Source organism: Emydura macquarii, unplaced genomic scaffold (assembly GCF_026122565.2).
Source record: "Emydura macquarii macquarii isolate MOO-44397 ecotype Brisbane River unplaced genomic scaffold, CSIRO-AGI_Emac_v2 contig_3511, whole genome shotgun sequence".
Taxonomy (NCBI): domain Eukaryota; kingdom Metazoa; phylum Chordata; order Testudines; family Chelidae; genus Emydura; species Emydura macquarii.
This window is the reverse complement of record NW_027133648.1, coordinates 87,186-108,045: the sequence shown is the minus strand read 5'-3', so window position 1 is coordinate 108,045 and position 20,860 is coordinate 87,186. Positions and strand designations below refer to the sequence as shown.

The following is a 20,860-nucleotide window of genomic DNA, read 5'->3' as shown; positions in this document are numbered from 1 at the left end:
AAAGCAGTGGAGAATCAGGCCATAGTCTCCTATCCCAGTCTGTCTTATCCTGTCCAAACATCTCCTTTTCTGCCCTTTCAGATTTCTCCTTTAAATCCACTTCTTCCAGCAATCCCTCCCAGGCTGAGCTCACCAATTGTCTTTCCACACCCACGCTTCCCTGTACTGTTGTCCAGTGTCCTGTGTTTACATTAGACAGTGAGATCATTGAAGTCCCACAGTCATGTCAGTAACATCAAAAATGATGCACAGAACAGCAAAACTAGCCCTTTTGCCAGCCTTCTACATGGACTAGTTACTGCTGGGAATCAGTTTCTGAGCACTCGGTATGTTGCACCTGCGTGTGTGTCAGGAAGTGACACAGAACCATTCTCACAAACTCACACTTCCCGTGTGATGAACCAAACTCACCTGGGTGCAGGGTTATGAAGTCTGCAGCCAAGGAGAAGCATTTGAATCTGTCTCCTGAAGGACTCCAGTTTAACACGAATTATTTTCTTGCAGGTGAGACACAGGAAAGTGTTTGGACTTTAAACCATGGCCAGGTCAGATGACACAATTGTGATGCCAGCTCTGGGCCGCCCTTTCCAGCTGGGGATGCTGTACGACTGCCGCAAAGATGTCCTTATCCCAGGTAATTCCCCAGCTGTAGCCCCTGTACTCTGGAGTGAAGGGAGGAAATGGTCACAGTCTGAACCACTTCATACCTGAGAATGAGCCAGTTGTGGCTTGAGTGGCCCTGGAACTGGCCCCGCACATTCCCCAGGCTCAGGGTCTGAAGTAATGGGATGGGGCAGGAGGTACGAGCATTGGCCTGGTGAGCTGCTGCCAGGCATTACAGGTCAGTGGTTCTCAAAGTCATTTGATCACGCACCATTTCTTTGAATCTGTAGTAGTTCCCACCCCACCCAGCCACACAGATAATACACCGAAAAAAAAATCAACATGCAACTGTGTGACCACGGTCGCTGGAGGGGCTCTACTGAGAATGCTGAACATTGGAAAAGAACAGGGCAGACGATCCCCCTAACTGGTGATTTAGTCTATCATTAGATTTACCTAGCCAGTACAAAACAGCTTCCGTAACTCCTGACTGGTTACCAAGAAGCTAAAATACAGTTCCCTTTAAACAATCCAGCCTTTGGCTCCCATCCAGACAGCCAAGTCTATATGGAGAGGTTATTTGAAACCTTATTCACCATATATAAAATTCTACCAGTTCCAAGAGATCAGATACGTTACCCACCAAGTCAATGAATATTTCAGCTCTTACCCAAACACACATTTACAGCCAATTCTTATTAATAAATCTTAGATGTAGTTAAAAAAGAAAAGAAAAGAAAGAGTTACTGCCATTGACAGATCATTAATACAAATGAAGTTCTTAGGTCGGTTTCATAGCAGAGAAGCTGAGGTTGCTGATTTGTAAAAACCCTTCTGGAATCAATTTAAAAGTTTGTAGTTTAATGGGCAGTCCGTGTGCAGAGTTTGTTCAATTCTTCCATGAGAATTTACATGGATAATCCAGGGTAGACCTGGAGATCTCAGTGTGATTTGAACTTCCCCTAGCAAAGATTAAGAAGATCTGAGATAAAAAGGGATCAGGGCCAAGAACATTTTTATAGTTCCCACACAGGCTGAGAAGCCTCTTGTCCCAGCAGGACCTCCTCCCCAGGAAGAATAGGCAATGTAGATGTTTGCTTTGAATCTAATCCGCTATTTCCTGGGCATACATAGGTAAACTAGTTATACTCCTTCATTATTGCATAGATAGTTAAACTGAAGACAGTGTTAGTAATATTAATTTCCTGCAATATCTTACCTCTTTGATATTAATGTTAATTAAGTATGCCTCTGTATTAAGTCATTTAAGACATGAAAGGGAATTAGCATCTATAAACCAGTCTGGTTACATTGTTAAACTTCTAACAAAAGATAGGTAAACACAGACAAATACACTTAGTATCTGTTCTTTGATTCTCTAACAATACTGTTGGAGAAAATGAACGGGATTCTATGGGAGACACCGATTCCTCCCACCATCAATTAAACAGTAAGTGTCTAGGTCCCCCTTCCGCGTCTATCGTCGGAGCAGTCAGGGGGGTAAATACCAAAACTCAGAATAAAGCAAAACAAGGAACCATATCTTCGGTGAGAGTCCATTCGTCCTGCTAGTGAGCTGTACCCAGCGGAACGACGCCCGCTCTGCCCACGTTCCTCCTGGCTGCGGAGCTGAGCGAGGACGAAAGGCGCACTGCTCTCTACCGTAGCAGGACCGACTCCCTGTCACCCTGCTCAGCCGCTGAACACGGATCCACTTGCAGGATGTGGATCGGCGGCTGCACTGTCCACACACGAGGTGGCTAATGCCTTTCTCCCTCCCAGGCACTCAAGGCCTGCACTCCAGCGCTCTGAGGCTGGGACCCCTCCTGGATACAGACCCGGGGTACGGGGCCTTCTCAGCACTCAAGGCTGCCACACTTCCAGGCACGCAAGGCCTCCTTCCCAACCCTCTGGCTGGGACCCCTCCTGGACACAGGCCAGGCAAACTGGGGTTCTCAGCACACTTGCTGACCAGCAGGCCTACTAGGCCTCTCTGTGGCCACAGCTGCCTCAGCACGCTCCTTCACGGCAACACAGGGAGAATAATATCCCTGTCTCCAGCCCAGTGAGTATCCCTGATCACAGCCCACGCCCTCGGGCTGCACATGCGGCAGCTGTGGCGTCTGGTCTCTCCGGCAGTGAGCACTCACAGCTGCACCACGCAGCAGCACACAAGGCTGCTCAGAGATGGCTCGCCCGGAGAGATCGCTCCACGACCGATGGGGCGGCTCGCTCCTCTCAGGTTCCCTCCCTCTCGGCCTTTGGGCTACAAAATCCACCCAGGGAAAGGAAACGTACCCACAAAACTACTGAAAGGGGGGGAGAGTCCCTTCATGGTCGCCAAATTGTTGGAGAAAATGACCGGGATTCTATGGGAGACACCGAACCCTCCCGCCAGCAATTACACAGTCAGTGTCTAGGTCCCCCTTCCGCGTCTATTGTCGGAGAGTCAGGGGGTAAATACCAGAACTCAGACTAAAGCAAAACAAGGAGCAATTTATTCAGGGGGCAAATAACGAACGAGGGTCACTCGAGGATTTAACAGGGTGGAGCTGAACTCCAGATTCTTTCCCAACGTAAACCTGAACTCCCCAGGCCCAGAGGCAATAAGAACTGCTCAAGGTCTTTCTTCACCCCCCTGGGGCGTTGTTCACCATTCCCAGGCTGATGAGCCAGGAACTCAGGCTCTGCTGAAGGACTCAGGAACCGCTGCAGGTAGGTAGGTGCTGATCTCCTTGTGTGGGGCTATCCGCGATGTTCTGCCTAGAGGCGTCTCTTCTTCTCCCAGCAACTCCTGCGCGTGCCCACACCTTGCTGCCTCTTGGGCGGACAGCCCCAGCAGACTGGCTCGTTGCCATTTATAGTGTCCTGGTGCCAGGCAGATCACACTCCTTCCCACCTGACCAGTCCCGCCTCTTTCCCAGTCAGAAAGGGCAGGAAACACTGGGGAAGACGACCTCCAAGATGGAGTCCTAGTTGTTCTTTCGCCATTTCAAAATGGCGGTCAGCTTAAACATTTCACTCAATTAACATCATAGTTCCCAGCCTGAGGATTTCACCCAAGGAATAGGGAACAGAACATTCCCAACCCAACAACACAGGCACACATACCAAAGAATTTAGTCCACTTAACACGGCTTTGATAACTATCTAGAAGGAATGGCTCTGTTTACCATCTCAGTAATTTTCTAATATGTCCTTAAAGGTTGATTTTTGGGTTATTTAGCCAGCTGGTTGCTTAACCTTCGCTGGCTCAGTGTCACACACTCTCAGTGAACATGAAAAACAGTAAGGCATTGATTCAAACAGAGCCAACAATCCATTGCAATAAGAGCAAAAGCAAAACTGCGATTGTGGTCGATGCTTACAATTAAATGTGCACACCACGTCGTGGCAAAGGGATTTACGTACAGGTGGCAACGACTTCATATAAAGCTATGCGAGCTTAACAGAAATACGCCAAAATGCACAGCACCATCTCGAGTGCAATGCACAGTGCTTTCTGAGCTCCTGATCTGTCGGGAGGAATCAGCTTTGCACATTATTCATTGCTGTGGGTAACATGTGCCCAGTCAGGGCTTTTTTCCCTAAAGCGTGTCAGGCCTTCCCCAGAATTGAAAGCCTCTGTTAGGTCGTGTAGAACTAAAACAACTCGTGTGCCTGATAAAATGAAACTCCCAGCTGCCCTGTTGGGAAGGTTTATTTTCTCCTGATCTGTTCTCAGGGTGGCTACCCCCTCACATCCCCACCCACCAGCCAGTAGAGTCTGAACCCTCCCTCCCTGGCATTTAGCAACTGAAGAAGATAAGAACGGCCATACTGGGTCAGACCAATGGTCCACCTAGCCCCATATCCTGTCTTCTGAGAATGGCCAATGTCAGGTGCTTCTGAGGGAATGAAGAGAACAGGGCAATTATTGAGTGATCCATCCCCTGTCATCCAGTCCCAGCTTCCAGCAGTCAGAGGTTTAGGGACACCCAGGACATGGGCTGCATCCTTGACGGTCCTGGCTCATAGCCATAGATGGACCTCTCCTCCAGGAACATTTTAAATTCTCTTTTGAACACAGTAATAACCTGTCATGAGATGGAATCTTAACTGTCTATCCTGAGGCTATACCAGCTCCAGCCACGCAACAGCTGCTCTGCGGAGGAGGAGGAGGCTCATTTTGGGACATCACAAATATCTTGGTGGTGCAACTGGAGGGACCAAGAGTCTGACTCTTTTCACAGATTCATCAATATTAAGGCCAGAAGGACCATTGGATCCACTAATCTGAGCCCCTGCATGCCACAGGCCAGTACATTTCGCTTTGTTACCCCTGTACTGAGCCCAGTCCCTTGTGTTTGACTCTGATGCCAGGCTGCTGCTTTCTCCCTCACTCTTCTCCAATCCCCCGTCTCCCAAGGAGCTCTCCCACCTGCCAGCACACCATGGGAGCCTCCGGCAGGGTGCTGGCTCTGCCCTATGCATGAGGGACAGTGGTGCCAAACTCTGCTTTCCATTACATTGGCTCCAATCAGGAATGATTCTACTGACTCCAGTACGCACTGGGGTAAGCAAGAGCAGAATATGGCCCAGTGGCATAGTTCGGGTGAAGCTGACTTTCCATTACACGCCTGCTTTTTTACCCGCTCGCCCTCATCTAAATACACTGCCAACTGTTCAGCTAAAGAAACCATTGGCCACCTTCCTCTGAAACTCGTCTCTGTGGTCTGCGCTCCCTGGGCAGCGTCCTTCTCGCTTTCAGGCCTTGGATTTGGGCTTTAATGTGGTTGATGAAGTCGTTAGAAACTCAGCAGAGGCCATAAGGTGCATAGAGCACAGATATATCCCTCAGCAAGTCCATGACATCCTTCTGTGGTAAGCTGGCCTGGGTGAACTAAGTGTGGGCCTTACAGCCAGGACCCCATGTTCCGTTCTTACCCCTGCTATTTTATTTAACAGTACTTAGCGCTGTAGAAACATTATTAAGATGGTCTCTAAACAGCCTGTGAAGTTATAAATACCAACCCAGCATTACAGCTGTGCCTAGCGACTGTTAGAGGTTCAGTGATTTGTTCAAGATCCCACCAAAAATCAGGGTCAGAACAGTACTGAGAATGGAGGGGGGATATGACAGAACGAGCCAGAAGCCAGGCAGGGCAGGGCGGGGCAGGGCAGGGCAGGCCAAGACGTATTGAGCTAGGAGAAATGGTGTAGTACTCGGTGTGTTGGTCACCGATGTTTATCAGTGTAGGCTGCGTGTGTGTGTCCCTGTGTAGATGCTGTCCCAGCCTTGGCTAGGAAACTGAGACGGCTCTCACGATTGAATGAGTCGACACGACCACAGATTAGCTGAGCAACGAAGGCACCCAGACCAGGTTTATTGCGTGCGGCACAATGAGAAATGACTTACAGAGTATCTCTGGGTCAGTTTCATATTGGCGGCGTTACAATGGTCTCGGCCCAACGGCGGGACTTTCCGTTATCCCCTTGACCGGACACCGGTATTCCCTCCGACACCCTCTTTTATACACTGTTACATACACTTTCGGTCTACCCCCTTTCACGTAGGTAGTTGCCACCCTCCTGACGTAGTCTAATACCATCTTTTTCCGTTGATTGGCTGTTTGGGCACCGCCACTCCATGTATCATTTCTACCCATAAAAGTGTCATTTCAGAGAGTTAGTATCTTGGTACCCCTTATACCTACTACATATTTTAGTAATATTTTGGCAGTCTTACACTCTTGCAGTATCAGCACTTTCCTGTACCAGTTTCAGTTAACTTGAGTGACCCCTTATACTTCTGTTCACTCGGCTTTTTCCATTTAGGCCTTAGCCTGTTTTACAGGCCTTAAGCTCTCACTTCTTACTACAAGGGGGAGGAGACTTTTTGTCTACACTAGCACTTTTGTTGGTAAAACGTTTGTCAGACAGGGGTGTGAAAAACACCCCCCCGACTGACAAAAGTCTCACTGACAGAAGCGCCGGTGTGGACAGCTCTATGTCAGTGAGAGACACTCTCCTGCCAACATAGCTACCGCTGCTAGTTCGGGGTGGTTAATTCTGCTGGCGGGAGAGCTCTGTCCCACCGGCACAGAGTGGCTACGTGGGAGACCTTAGAGCGGTGCAGCTGCAGTGGTATAACTCTGCCGCTGGAAGGTCCATAGTGTAGACGTAGCCTAGACATGATCCAGAATGGGGAAAGGAAAGGAACCAGGAGCTGTGCAGAAACACTGTAAGAGGGACCGACTGGAGTCAGGGCACAGGACAGGACAGGACAGAAGGGGTCAGCGCTGGTGGGAGACAGAGAAGAAGGGCCCGGAATCTCTAGTGTTATGAGTGTCAGGGCAGACAGCTTCCCAGCAGGGCGCTACAGCGTGATGATGTGTAGGAGCTTAGAGAAGCCCAGGTCAGGAAGTGCTTGTGGAGAAAGCCCAGTAAATGTGGAGGAAGGAACAGTGCAACATTCAGACTCTATCTGACCTCTTTCCCTTTTTATGCTTTATCGCTGGACACAGTCCGGAGAGGCAGATTTTAAAAGGAAGCACCTGGGCTTCTGAAAATCCCACTCAGCAGCGCTGTATCTCTTTATGTATCGAAATACCTTTAAAAATCTGGCCTTACATTCCTTTGCTGACAGCAAATAACTGCAGAACCCCTGGAAGACGTGTCTCTCCCCTGTTGTGGCTGGTCAGATTTGCAGAAGTGCTGAGCACTCACAGCTGCAACCGAAGTCAGTGGGAGCTGTGCTTTGTACATATAAAGTGCTAGAACACAGCTATCAGCTCTGGAAAAACCTCAGGCCAGGGCTTCTCAAATTGGGCACCCAGGTTAGTGGATGTTTTGTCCTTATTCTCTGTGCCTCAGTTTCTCACTGTTACCAGATTTGCCTGTCACCTTGGGGTATGCTCATTTATTAGGGTTACCTTCCTGGAAGGGGGGTGTGATTCTAGGGGTGTGATTTTACTAATGTACTGCTTGTGTTACTTGTGTATTCATATGGCTACAAGTCCCCTCCCAACGGAGCTGTCCTGCAGGACCTAAGGTTTTCACGGCTGGGTTCCTCCAGCCCCAGATTCAAATAACCCCTCCCCCCCACACAGATACACACACGCATTCCAGATTAACCGAGTGTGTCTGAGCGGACCGGGCTATCAGCACTGTCAGCTGACCCCTTATGTGTCACTGAACTCAGCAGGCTGGTGACACAGCACTTTTAGTGGCCACCCTTATATGCCCCTTTGCAACGCAACAGAATAGAGCAGGCTGGGTCCAAACAGCACTTTTCATCTACTCCCGTCTATCTGCCCCTTGGACTCAATCAGGCTGGGTTAAACAGCACTTGAGCCGCACCCTTATTTGCCCTTGGACTCCGTAGGCTAGGCAGAGCAGCACTTCTGGCTGTCCCCTTCATCTGCCCCTTTACACCACAGTTGTTCTAGCAGTAACCCCCGTGATGAGCAAACCCCTTAGGATTTTTGAGCACTCCAGGGATCTTTGGCTTAGATAAGAGAAGCGTTGCTACAGAGCAAGATAGGGACCAAGAACACAAAGGAGTAAATGCAGTTTAGAGAGAGAGAGAGAGAGAGAGAGAGACAGACTGGCACCCAGCATGATTATAAGAGTTGTTTTATTGCCAGGTATATAAAACTTATGATGCTAACAGTAATACCAGACAAGGAGAGAAACACAATCACACGCTTACAATACTGCACAATGACAGTTGGGGGATTGGAAAAAGCTAGCCCAGGTTTGATTACAAAGTAGAAAGTTATACCTGGACTGAAAGAGATAGAGAGAGAGAAGGGTGTGTGTTGGGTGAAGGGGGGGTGGGAGTCTCACCACTCCATGCAGCTCAAAGGTTCCCAGGAGACAGGCTGTTCAGCTTAGGGTCTGGAGCGCTTGAGACAGGCAGAGCCTCCCCCCCCCCAATCAGTCAGGGAGAGGGGAAGTTACAGTGGAACTGATGCAGAATTTGGATCCAAGCATCAGAACAGGGGGTTTGAACTCTGGTAAGTGTTTTTGTAGACACCAGGTTTGTTTTATGGATAAACAATGTCTGGATAAAAGGAGCTGATCATTCCTGGAAGGGCGTCTTTCCTTGAGAGAGAGCTCACAGTGCAACCAGGATTCAGTGTATTACATATCAATACCTAGAATGGTCTGATAATTGTGGAGCTGCATGTGTACAGGTGTGAGTTCATTTACATCGAGAGCAGAGATCTCCCAACATGCAGTGCGCCCCTGCTTTGGCAATCCCAGAGTTCAGTGAGTGTTCCATCTTCCATGGAGATGAGGCTTCTGTTGCTAATTGAGATGCTTCCTTTTTACGTCTTTGATGCAGATGAGGCATGGGGAGTTGTATCACCCTTGATGGGAGGGTTTTAGTTGTGTCTGTTGCCTTTTCATATTGAGATGCCTCTGGTTTCTGGTTCAAGCAGGGGCTGGCGGGAGAGTATTCAGGTGAGCCAGAGAGAATTGGGGTTTTGCACCCTGGTTCCCCAAGAACACAGAGTTGCCAGGTTACATCACCAGTAAGATAAGGATACTCATACCTCTCTGCCTCACAGAGGTGTGTGAAGAGAAGTGTCTGAATGTTGCTGAAACTCTGAGATATTACAGTGATGGGCACCAGGAGGAAATGAACAATTCCGTGTTCAGAGCAGGGTTGAATGGTGCACAGTGAATAAGACCTGGGTCCACACATTGAATGAGTATAAAAAGAAATATTGAATCATAACCATTCCCGTGAGAGCCATTCCAACTGTGCAGTGAAGGAGGAGTTCCTTGGAAAAGCTAGTATCTGATCATGGAATTAAAGATGCATAAACAGAAGGTGGCTGAAATGCAGTTACATGGAAACCTGAATTATGACATTTCCTGACATTTGACTGTTTGGCTTTGTAACCTTCACTTTCTTAATGTAAAAGGCTTTTTAAAATTTACGTTTATAGATATTGTACTGGAGAAGGAGCTAGCACAATCTGTTAGCGGCTTTGGGATCCACTTGGATGATAAGTGCATGCAGGTGTAACACTCGCATTCTCAGCTGCTGAAACTCCCCTTGGTGCAGCAGGCTACAGTAAAAAGGTCATTTTAATCATAACTTTGCAGAGTCATAAGAACATAACAACGGCCACACTGAGTCAGAGCAATGGTCCAGCTAGCCCAATATCCTGTCTTTCAGCCTGGCCGGGGCCTGGTACTTCAGAGGGAACTGACAGGACAGGTAATCAATCATCAAGTGATCCATCCTGTCACCCATTCCCAGTTTCTGGCAAACAGCAATCCCTGTCATGGCTTGTGTGTTTATGTTAAACATTTAAACAAATGTTAATCTATTTTTAATTTCACACACAGACACAATGAGTGAAACGTGTTATCGGATCGGAGAGTTTGTTCAGGAATATTCAACTGTTTTTTTTATACTAGAACATGTCGTGCAGTTACAGAACAGTAAGATTTCTTACCTTCTCTGCCATTTACCATGTGTTTGTCTGTACTATTCTAGGCATCACTTTATGGGACCTGGAGACACTTCAAAATCACGTAGATGCAAAACCACAGTCCAAGACTGAATTTCAGATCATTGCATCTGACAGCACTGAAGACAAGGCCTCTGCCCTCAATGTCACAGCATCACTGAAGGCCAGTTTCCTGTTTGGCCTGGTGGAAGTGAATGGATCCGCAGAATATTTAAATGATACCAAGACATCAAAACATCAATCCCGTGTTTCTCTCCAGTACTCAACTACAACGCAGTTTAAGCAGCTGACCATGAAACATTTAGGGCGCCAGAATGTTTCTTACCCTGATGTATTTGACCAAGGTACAGCCACCCATGTGGTCACAGCTGTGCTGTACGGGGCTCAGGCTTTCTTTGTCTTTGATCAGGAAATTTCTTCTTCTGAGAACATACAAGAGATACAGGGAAATCTCCAGGTTATGATTAAAAAGATACCCCTGGTCTCCATCGAAGGAAAAGGAGCTCTCAAAATGGATGACAAGGAAAAAGCACAAGCTGAAAAGCTTAGTTGTAAGTTTTATGGTGATTTTGCTCTTGAGAACAATCCAGCTACTTACCAAGAGGCCATGAAAACATATTCCACCCTCCCAAAGCTGCTGGGTGACAAGGGGGAGAAGGCCGTACCAGTGAGAGTCTGGCTGTACCCACTGACCAAGCTGGATTCCAAAGCTGCTCAGCTGGTGCGTGACATCAGCATAGCACTGATCTTTGATGTTCAAACTGCCCTGGAGCAACTGACAGAGCTAGACATGCGATGCAACGACATGGTGAAGAGTCCAATTGCCTCAACCTTCCCCGAAATCAAGAGGAAAATCCAGCAATTCAAAGATCTGTGTAAGCAACACAGACAGACTTTCCAGAAACAGCTCGCAGGACTCTTACCCTCCATCCGTGGAGGTGGAAAAGAAGAAGGGGCCCTGGTGGACATTTTATCATGTAAGAATCAGTCACCGTTCAATACTCTGAGACTGAATGAATTTCTGGATAAAAAGGAAAGAGAAATGACTTTTGTCAATTCCTATCTCTCTGTCCTAAAGGAACTGAAAGTAGTGTCCTCCCGGAATAAACTGGATGAAATAGTACTTGATCCTATGAATGACTTTGTTGTCTCCTTTATGTTCACCTCATTACATGAAGAGGAACCATATTTATCAGATTTAAAACTCTGCCTTAAGACCCAATTTATGCAGAACACTCAAGATCCTACATCAGGCAGTTCTGTCGGCGAGAAACCAAACTCCAAACTGTGGTTTGAGTACAAAGAGAGAAACCAAAGTGCCCGAAAATCTGCAAAGTCCATTTCAGATTTCGTCCGTGCCAATAAATCTAATGAGATGACTCGATTCATTGTGGCCTCTGTCTCAGATAAGGACAATCCAGGGGCTTCAATTTACCTTTATGAAAATGGAGATCTGGTCAGCACTAACTATGAACCTCCGTCGAAGCCTCTTTCTTTACTTATTGATGGAATCAGACAGGACCGTGTGCAGCTCACGTTTAAACCAGCAGCCTATGGAAGGACTGCGATATCTGGCTATCAGGTAGAGTACAGAATTGCGGGGCAGGAGAACTGGACGGCTGTGAATGTAAATAACGAACAAGAGACATTCACAGTAACCGGGCTATGTCCAAACACCGAGTACCAGTTCCGATACGCTGCAGTGAGCAAACCAGGGCTCAGCGAGAACAGTGACGTGAGTGGTACTGTGAAGACGCTCCCTCCTACCAGCCCTCCTGGGAAGCCTGGTGCAGCTGTTGTAGATTCATCAGCCATCGCCCTCACCTGGCAGAGTCCCAGTGTCATTGGAGATGGAGTCAGCATAAGGGAGTACAAGGTGGAATATAAGGAGGAGGCAGGAGATACGAGTCAGGAGAGGAAAGACAAATGGCTGGAACGAAGGACAGAAAAGAGAACAGAGTTCTGTACCATTGAGGGACTGAAGCCTCAGACGTCCTACAGATTCCGGGTATCGGCTGTGTGTGCAGATGGGGCTGTGAGTGACACAAGCGAGGAGATTTTGATCTTAACACTAAGGAAAGGTAAACATTTAAATATATTTGCATATCCCCCCAACATAGGACTCTGAGGCAGTTAATTCATAGAATCATAGAAGATTAACATTTGAAGGGACCTCAGGAGGTCATCTAATCTAACTCCTTGTTCAAAGCAGGGCCAACCCCAGCTAAATCATCAAGCCAGAGTTTGTGAAGCTGCACCTTAAAAACCTCTAAGGATGGAGATTCCACCACCTCCCTAGGTAACCCATTCCAGTGCTTCACCACCCTCCTAGGGAAAAAGCTTTTCCTAATATTCAACCTAGATCTCCCGGACTGCAACTTGAGACCATTGCTCCTCTGCACTTGCCCATGTTGAACCTCATCAGATTTCTTTGGGCCCAATCTTCCAATTTGTCTAGGTCCCTCTGTATCCTATCCCTATCTTCCAGGGTATCTACCACTCCCCCCAGCTTAGTGACATCGGGAAGCTTCCTGAGGGTGCAATCTACCCCATCCTTCAGATCAATAATGAAGATGTTGAACAAAACTGGTCCCCAGCACTGATCCCTTTGAGCACTCCACTTGTGACCGGCTGCCAACTAGACATCAAGCTGTTAATCACTAACCATTGAGCCCGATGATCTGGCCAGTTCTCTATCCATCTTATAGTCCATTCTTCCAACCCATACTTCTGTAACTTGCTGTTAAGAATACTGTGGGAGACCGTATCAAAAACTTTGCTAAAGTCAAGGTATATTATGTCCACCCCTTTCCCCACAAGCACAGAGTCAGGTAAAACTATATTTATGATTGGAAGAAAACAGATATCCCAGGTTTATAATATACGAATGACTTCAGAATCAAACAATGTATTGCTACTTAATAACTGAATTGTAGTAGTGCATACAGGACCCAGCCACTGGGTCCAGTAATGGGCTCAGCCCAACTACAGGGCTCTGTTGTGCTGGGGGCTGTACAAATTACACTGGACTGCCAGGTCTGGTCAAGTTAAGGTTCCAGTCTGGTTTCTGTGTAATGTTTGACCCTTCAAAGAGCTCTAAAATCTTTATGGTTACTTGGATTGCTTTGAAATTTGGTGTGCCCCCAGGGGTATTGGCTAAAGTCAGTGATCCAAATTTGAGGTCATTTGACCAAGGGGTGTCCAAGATTTCATCCCCCCCAGATTTTCTAAAGGTTGACATGTTTTACTGACATGTTTTTGCCCAGACTTGGGGATCACACCATGGCTCTGCCATATCACTGAAAGACCTTATTGTATTAATTCTGTGTATTACTGTGGGCCAGCATCGTACGTAACTCTCTAGTGGGGAGATGTGACAGATGTAAGAACCGCTGCTCAAAAGGCTATATTGAAAGTGTGCCAGACAAGTATGGACTTTAGGGACAATAAGTGTTAAGTGGGTTTCCTGGGCAGGCTCTAGGGCGAGGTGAATGCAAATTACCACCTCTGGTCAATGCAAAAACGAGGCCTTTTGAAGCTGTGCCCTCAGGAGAGGGTTTTTTCTGTTGGTTACTGGGTACAGAAGGCCAAGATCAAAGGCCCGAGCTGGATAAAGACATGGCTGATCTGCCCAGCCATTCCTGTGGTTCTGGATCAGAAAGGGAAGAACTTGTAACCACAGGGAGAACCGAGAGGTGGGTTTTGAAGGACTAAAACCTACTAGAGCCCTAGGCTGGAGTTGGGGGATCTCCGGGAAGCTTTCTAGCAGGTGTAAGTTCTTTTATTGTTTTAATGTTTCTCTGTAATGCTTTTCCCTTCAGAAGAACCATGCTTGCTCAGAAGGAGCTGTGTGGAAACCTAGACCTCTGGGCAATACACTGGTTGTAGCCTTTGGAAAGAAAGCAAAGGGCAGGCACTGGCCCGTTCAGGCAGCCTGGCTTGCTGGGGGTATCCCAGTGTAAGGCACGGAGCTGGGCAGCCTGAAAAGCCCCGGTCTGGAGAGAGCAAGACACGGGTCTCCCCCCAAGAGAGGTGAGGGCTGGGAGCCCAGCCTTTATCCTTTATCCTTTCGCTCATCATCGTCTAGCTAGGCTAAAGGTCCCAGACATATTATGCTAATTTGCCTTAGCTCATTGTACAGGATGTGGCCTGTAGGTATCTTGCGTTACAGCCAAAATACTTTCAATATAAATCTGTAAATCTGTTATGATAAAACAAGCATTGAAACACAGAAGAGGCGATAACTTCATATGAAAAAATCTATATATGCAAGCAAGCAGGCTGGTCCTATGGGCTACACCACGATCCCTGCATTAGCATTTGACTCTATGCAAATAGACTGCCATTGTAAGGCACACAGTGCACCTTGGTCAGCCATGGAGACAAGTGTCTCCTGCCTCCTATCTCGTGGGGCGTTTTGTGACCCGTCCGTGCCTAGGGAGCCCCCTGAGAATGCCAAAGTCAGGGCAGGATGTATAAGGAGAGCAGATTCTCCCAGCACTGATGGGTGACACTGAATCCAGACTTCCCAACCAGCCACAAACTGTGCTTCTGATTCCCCACACTGGTTATCAAGAAGCCAGTCCACTAATACACACAGCCCCCTTTACTGCATTCCTGTCTCTGGCTCCCAATCAGCCACTGGGTCCAGTATAGAGACCAGTTATTTAAACTCTGCTCTTTACTAAAGAGGTTCCCTCTGACCCCAAAGGGTCAGCCACAGAACCAGATCAATGTAAGTTTGGATCTTACCCAAAATACACGCTGCCAGCCAATCCTTTAGTACGTAAAACTAAAGGTTTATTATAAAAGGAAAGAAACAAAATATAAGAGAAATCCAGAGGGGTAGCCGTGTTAATCTGTATACAGCAAAAACAATGAGAGTTCTGTAGCACTTTAAAGACTAATAAATTTAATTTCAGTGGGCATAAGCTTTCGTGGGTTGCACCCCACTTCTTCAGATGCAGTTGGTAAAAATAATACAGCAAATACAGGCCACATATATATGTAGTAGGCAACATATACATATCCAAAGGCATAGACAACAATGGGGGAGGTGGATAAAAGCCGGGTACTTGAGGCCTAATGACAACCATTGAGTTGAGGTGAGAATGGGTGATCATAGCAAATTACTTCTTGTAATGAGAGAACCATTCCCAATCTCTGTTTAAACCCAGTTTGAATGTGTCAGGTTTGCAGATAATTTCTAACTCAGCAGTTTCTCTCTGAAGTCTGTTTTTGAAGTGTTTTTGTGATAGGATATCAACTTTCAGGTCAGAGACAGAATGTGCTGGGAGACTGAAGTGTTCTCCGACTGGTTTATGGATCTTATTTTTTTTATGTCTGATTTATGTCCATTTATCCTTGTGCATAGTGATAGTCCAGTTTGGCCAAGAAGTCTAATCCAGGGACCTATCCCTGCAACAAATCCTGTTGTCAGCTCTGCCCACACATCGACTCGCGTGACAGCATCACTGGTCCTAACCACATCAATCACACCATAAGGGCTCATTCACCTGCACATCCACTAATGTTATATATGCCATCATGTGCCAGCAATGCCCCTCTGCCATGTACATTGGCCAAACTGGACTGAACAGGCGCTCCCTACACCCGCCCACACTCCAGCTCAGCCTACACCACGGCAGGAACACCACAGCTGCTAAATCCTATAGCCCCTTCTGCCCCTTCTCCCCTCACTGCAGCCTGACGCCCACGGTGCCATCGAACACGCTGCTGTCACTTCACCTGCACTAAGCTCACTGACCACTCATCTCCCAGCTCCCTGTGCCTCACCAGGGACACAGCCTACCCAGCGCAGCTCTGAAATGAGGCACACTGGATCTCCCACGGCACACACGCAGCTCTTTCCTTCCATCGCACACCCAGGGGCCAGGGGCTCTGTCTGTCTGTCTGTCTCTCTCTCTCTCTCTCTCTCACACACACACACACACACACACACACACACACACACACACACACAACCTGCAGTGCGTCACAGCCCCACAGATCATCTCATATCAGTCACAGCTCTTCTAACTTATTCCTTCACCCTTCAGTACAGCTACACGCAGCCCAGTGACGGCAGCTGCTGTGCATGCAGCTCGTTCCCAGGGGCTAGGGCCAGCTCCAGGGGGCAGAGTTAAGGCTGTGAACTCGCTGTCTCCTGGCCTTCACAAGAACTTGACTTTCTTGGAGGGCTCCAGGTATCACCAGACAATCTTACCTCGGAGTTAATGACGTCTCCTTGCCATGGGATCGCTCTGTGTGTGTAGCTGCTAATAGACAGAGCAGCACCGACTAGTGTACGTGTGCATTACGCAGTATTGTCCCTGAGTAGGTGAGTGACGTGGGAGAAGATTCTGAGTCTCAGCTCTGGCCCAGGCGAACATTTCGCTGTCACTGACCCACGTCTAACGCTCTGATTCTGTCTCTCCCCAGAGAATGTGACTCTGGATCCAGACACTGCACATCCTGAGCTCGTCCTGTCTGGAGATGGAAGAAGTGTGCGCCGGGAAGACAAGAGCCAGATATTACCTGACAATCCTGAGAGATTTAATTATATGATCTGTGTGCTGGGCTCTGAGGGGTTCACCTCGGGGAAACATTCCTGGCAGGTGAAGGTGGAGGGAGGGCCAGCCGGAGACTGGGCTGTGGGGGTAGCTAGACAGTCTGTGCAGAGGAAGGACGAGGTTGCCTTTACCCCTGAGGAGGGGATCTGGGTGGTGCAGCAGTGGGGCAGTGGCAGTGACTACAGGGCTCACACCTCCCCTGTCACCCGCCTGTCCTTGAGTAGAGAACCCAGCAGGATCCAGGTCTCTCTGGACTATGAAGGGGGGTTGGTGGCATTTCATTATGCTGATGATCTGACCCCGATCTTCACCTTCCCACAGGCCTCTTTCAAGGGGGAGAAAATCTTCCCTTTCTTCTGGGTCTGGGGTGCAGGATTCCAGCTGAGCCTGAGTCCCTGAGACTCAGGGTAGCCCAGGGCCCTGTCAGTACCATGGAGAGCAGGCTAGATAAACCCATCACACTGTCCTGCAGTGACTGCCCAGTCTGCTTGTTAGACTCATAGACTCTGTGGTCAGAAGGGACCAATATCATCATCTGGTCTGACCTGCACAACGCAGGCCACAAACCCCCCCCTCCCATCCTGTAACAGACCCTGACCTAGGGCTGAGTTACTGAAGCCCTCAAATCATGGTTTATAGACTTTAAGATACAGAGAATCCACCAGCAAGTGAGCTGTGCCCCATGCTACAGAGGAAGGTGAAAACCCTCCAGAGCCTTTTCCACTCTGCTCTGGGGGAAAACTCCTTCCCGACCCCAAATATGGTGATCAGCTAAACCCTGACCCTGGGCAAGACTCACCAGCCAGACACCCGGAAAGAATTCTCTGTAGTAACTCAGGAGCCCCCATCTCACATCCCTTCACAAGCCATTGGCATATCTACCCCCAGCAGTCAAAGATCAGTCAATTGCAAATAAGGCTGTCCCATCAGACCATCCCCTCCATTCGTTTATCAAGCTCACTGTTAAAGCCAGCAAGGCTTTTTGCCCCCACTGCTCACCTTGGAAGGCTGTTCCAGGACTTCACTCCTTTGATGGTTAGAAATCTGCATCTAATTTCAAGTCTAAACTTCCTGATGGCAGTGTATGGGATTCTCCTGTCCTAAATGCAGGACTTTGCACTTGTCCTCGTTGAACCTCATCAGATTTCTTTTGGCCCAATCCTCCAGTTTGTTTAGGTCACTCTGTATCCTATCCCTACCTTCCAGGGTATCTACACTCCCCCTAGCTTAGTGTCATCTGCAAACGTGCTGATGGTGTAATCCACCCCATCCTCCAGATCATTAATGAAGATGTTGAACAAAACCGGTCCCAGGACCGACCCTTGGGGCACTCAACTTGTGACCGGCTGACAGCTAGACATGGAGCCATTGATCACTACTCGTTGAGCTCTATGCTCTAGCCAGTTCTCTATCCATTTTATAGTCCATTCATCCAACCCATACTTCTTTAACTTGCTGATAAGAATACTGTGGGAGACCGTATCAAAAGCTTTGCTAAAGTCAAGATATGTCACATCCACTGCCTTCCCCACATCCACAGAGCCAGTCATCTCATCATAAAAGGCAATCAGGTTGGTCAGACCCTTGGTGAATTCCTCTCTTCCATGTGCCTCAGAATGGATTCTTTGAGGACCTGCTTCATGATTTTTCCAGGGACTGAGGTTAGAGTGAAAAGTGTAAGAAGTGGAAGCTTGGACAGATGTCTAGGGAGAAGTATAAAATACTGCTCAAACATGCAGGAGTGAAATCAGGAAGGCCAAAGCACAATTGTAATTGCAGCTAGCAAGGGATGTGCGGCTCTTTCCTTAGCTCGGCCTTGCTCTGGGATGGGACCCCGGCCTCCTGACTCCCTCATTGGCCTGCCTGCCCTGTCAATCAGGTTGACCTGGTGCATTGGCCTCTCCCCACTGGCCCTGGGGCTGTCGGGCTCATGGCCCTGATTTCTCCTCGACCTGACCCCTGTCCACAAGGAAGGGCCTGGTTGCAAGACGCATCGCGACTAGTCTGTGTGGTGAGCTGACTTCATAGCAGCTACTGCAATATTAACCTTAGTTGAGGATGCGAGTTATCTGTTAACGAATTGTGACCAACTCCTAGACTCATTATTAATCTGACTTGGAATCACTTCAAATCTTGCTGTTGTCAATAAACTGATTTGTCTGTTTTATCTAAACAGGGCATGTGGACTGAGTGTGTGCAGAGACCTCGCTTAGCGTGTCAGAGCTGGGGCATATCTATGGCTTTGATAAATTGACGGTGTGGTGAGGGTGGCCTGGTCTGCCCTTCCGTGAGTCCTGCGCCCTTTTTGGGTATGCTAGTGGTATGACTGGGCGGGGGCAGGGGGGTCTGTGGGGAGTAGCCTCAAACTGCTCAGTCCATGAGCTACTACCTTCCCTGGGTCACCTGTCCTTAGCCCCACTGCTCGTGATCCACTTCCTGGAAGCGGGGCGGGGGTCCTCCCTCAGGCCTCTCTGCCTGTGATCTCTGGCCATGCCCAGACAGGCTTCCCCTGGACTCTTGTACCTTTCGGGTTGTGGTAGCAACAGAGCTCGCTCGCTCACTGCGCTGCTCTCAGCTCTCTTTCAGCTGCCCCCATCTGCCTGACAGGGAGGCTTTTAACTGCTGGGGCAAGCTTCTTGATTGGACTCAGCTGGCCTAATTGCCCTGGGTTAACCCCAGCTGGATCACCCAGGGAACAGGGATTTGTTGATTCTGGGGCTGATATAGATACTCTCCACTGCTCTCCTGTACTCTCCTGGCTGGCTGTGGGGGCAAAGAATGCCCCTTTTCCTGACACTTGGGGTCCCCCTGCCCTTCTGTTTCTCCACCCCCCTGTGCCCCAGAGCTGCTCCTGCTGCCTGGCTCCCCCGTCCCTCCCTGTAGTTTGCTACTTGCCTCTTTGCCTGTGTCAGTTTGTTTGCCCTGCCCTTCTTGCTTTGGTCCCCTTCTGGTTTGTTTGTTTGCTCCACCCCGGCCCCTGAGTTCGTTTGTTTGTCCCTGAGTTTGGCTGTTCCCTGCCCCGCCCAGCTTCAGGGGTCTGCCTCCCAGCCCTATCCCTGCCCCACGCCCCCCCTCCCCTGCCTGCAGCAGCCCCCCTGCTGCCTCTTCCTCTCTGGCCCCTGTACTCCTGACGCCCCCAGTGCCTGTGGCCTCCCTTTCACCGCCTCCCCTCTTTTTAGTTGACCCCCCTGCACACTGCACTCCCCTCCATTGGCTTAGCTCCCGCCCCCCTGTGCCTCGTGCAGCCGGAGGAGCCGGACTTCCATCTTCGGGCCGGTGAGTGCATCGCCCCTGCACCCTCGCCTGGCTTAGGCCCCCTGCTTTCCCCTGTCCTGGTGCCCTCCCCCCCTGCTTTCAGCCTAGTGGGGCAGAGTGGTTGCCCCCCTACCCCTCCTCCTCCCGCTCTTCCCCCTCCCCTCCCCCCCTCCTTGCTCCCCTGCCCCCTCCCCATGGCTTTCTGACCTCACCCCCTTCCCTCCCAAGATGGTGGATGTGCCTGGGGCCAGGACCCCCCTCCCTGGATGCTCCCGACCCCCCCTCGCCCCGACACTCCATCCCCGCCCATGGCGACCGGCCTCGCTGCCCATCCTGGGCCACCCGGTGTCGGTCCTGCGGCCCTGGCGGTGGCCACCTCGAGCAAGGACTCCAGGGACCCTGTCGCTGCCACGGTAACTGCCCCCCATGCTCCGGGGGGGCGTGCCCTCAGCCAGGAAGCAGGGCCGGGGAGGGAAGAAAAAGAGCAAGAGCTCTGCCCGGATGGCGGCGACGCCACCCATGGCGGGGCCCCCTTCCCCTCCCCATCTCTCCCCTCCCCCGCTGTCCCCTCCACCAGCTCTGGGGGTGGCGTCGCTCCCAGGGCGTACGCCCAGGTGGCCGCGATCCCCCCCGCTCGCTGCCTCGTCACCTGCCCCGACCGCTGCCTCCAGCACCATCCCTGGGGGACGGGGCCCCTTCCCCACCCTCGCCAGGAAGCACGGGGTCCGCTGCTTCCCGGTCCCGCCTCGCCCCACGTGGAGACCTACGTGCGGGCGTTGGCGCGGGTGGTGGGGCCCACGGCCGTGGTGGCAGCCTCCAAGAAGTACGGGAAGGCGGTGTTCTTCCTGGCACCCGAGGAGGCCGCCCAGGAGGCGGTGGTGACGGGCCTGGCGGTGGGGGGGGGGGGGGGCGTCCACGTCCCCGTGGAGCCCCTGGAAGACCTGGGCGTGCGGGTGG

General features: G+C 49.8%; 1 protein-coding gene across 1 annotated transcript; it reads left to right on the top strand.

Annotated features, from left to right (window-relative positions):
• The first annotated feature begins 537 nt into the window (after positions 1-537).
• Positions 538-18,778, top strand: LOC137145106 (stonustoxin subunit alpha-like). Its single transcript, XM_067535724.1, has 3 exons — positions 538-634; positions 10,103-12,157; positions 16,518-18,778. The coding sequence occupies exons 1-3, from the start codon at positions 538-540 to the stop codon at positions 17,045-17,047; spliced, it is 2,682 nt and encodes an 893-aa protein (XP_067391825.1). The 3' UTR covers positions 17,048-18,778.
• The last annotated feature ends 2,082 nt before the right edge of the window (positions 18,779-20,860 follow it).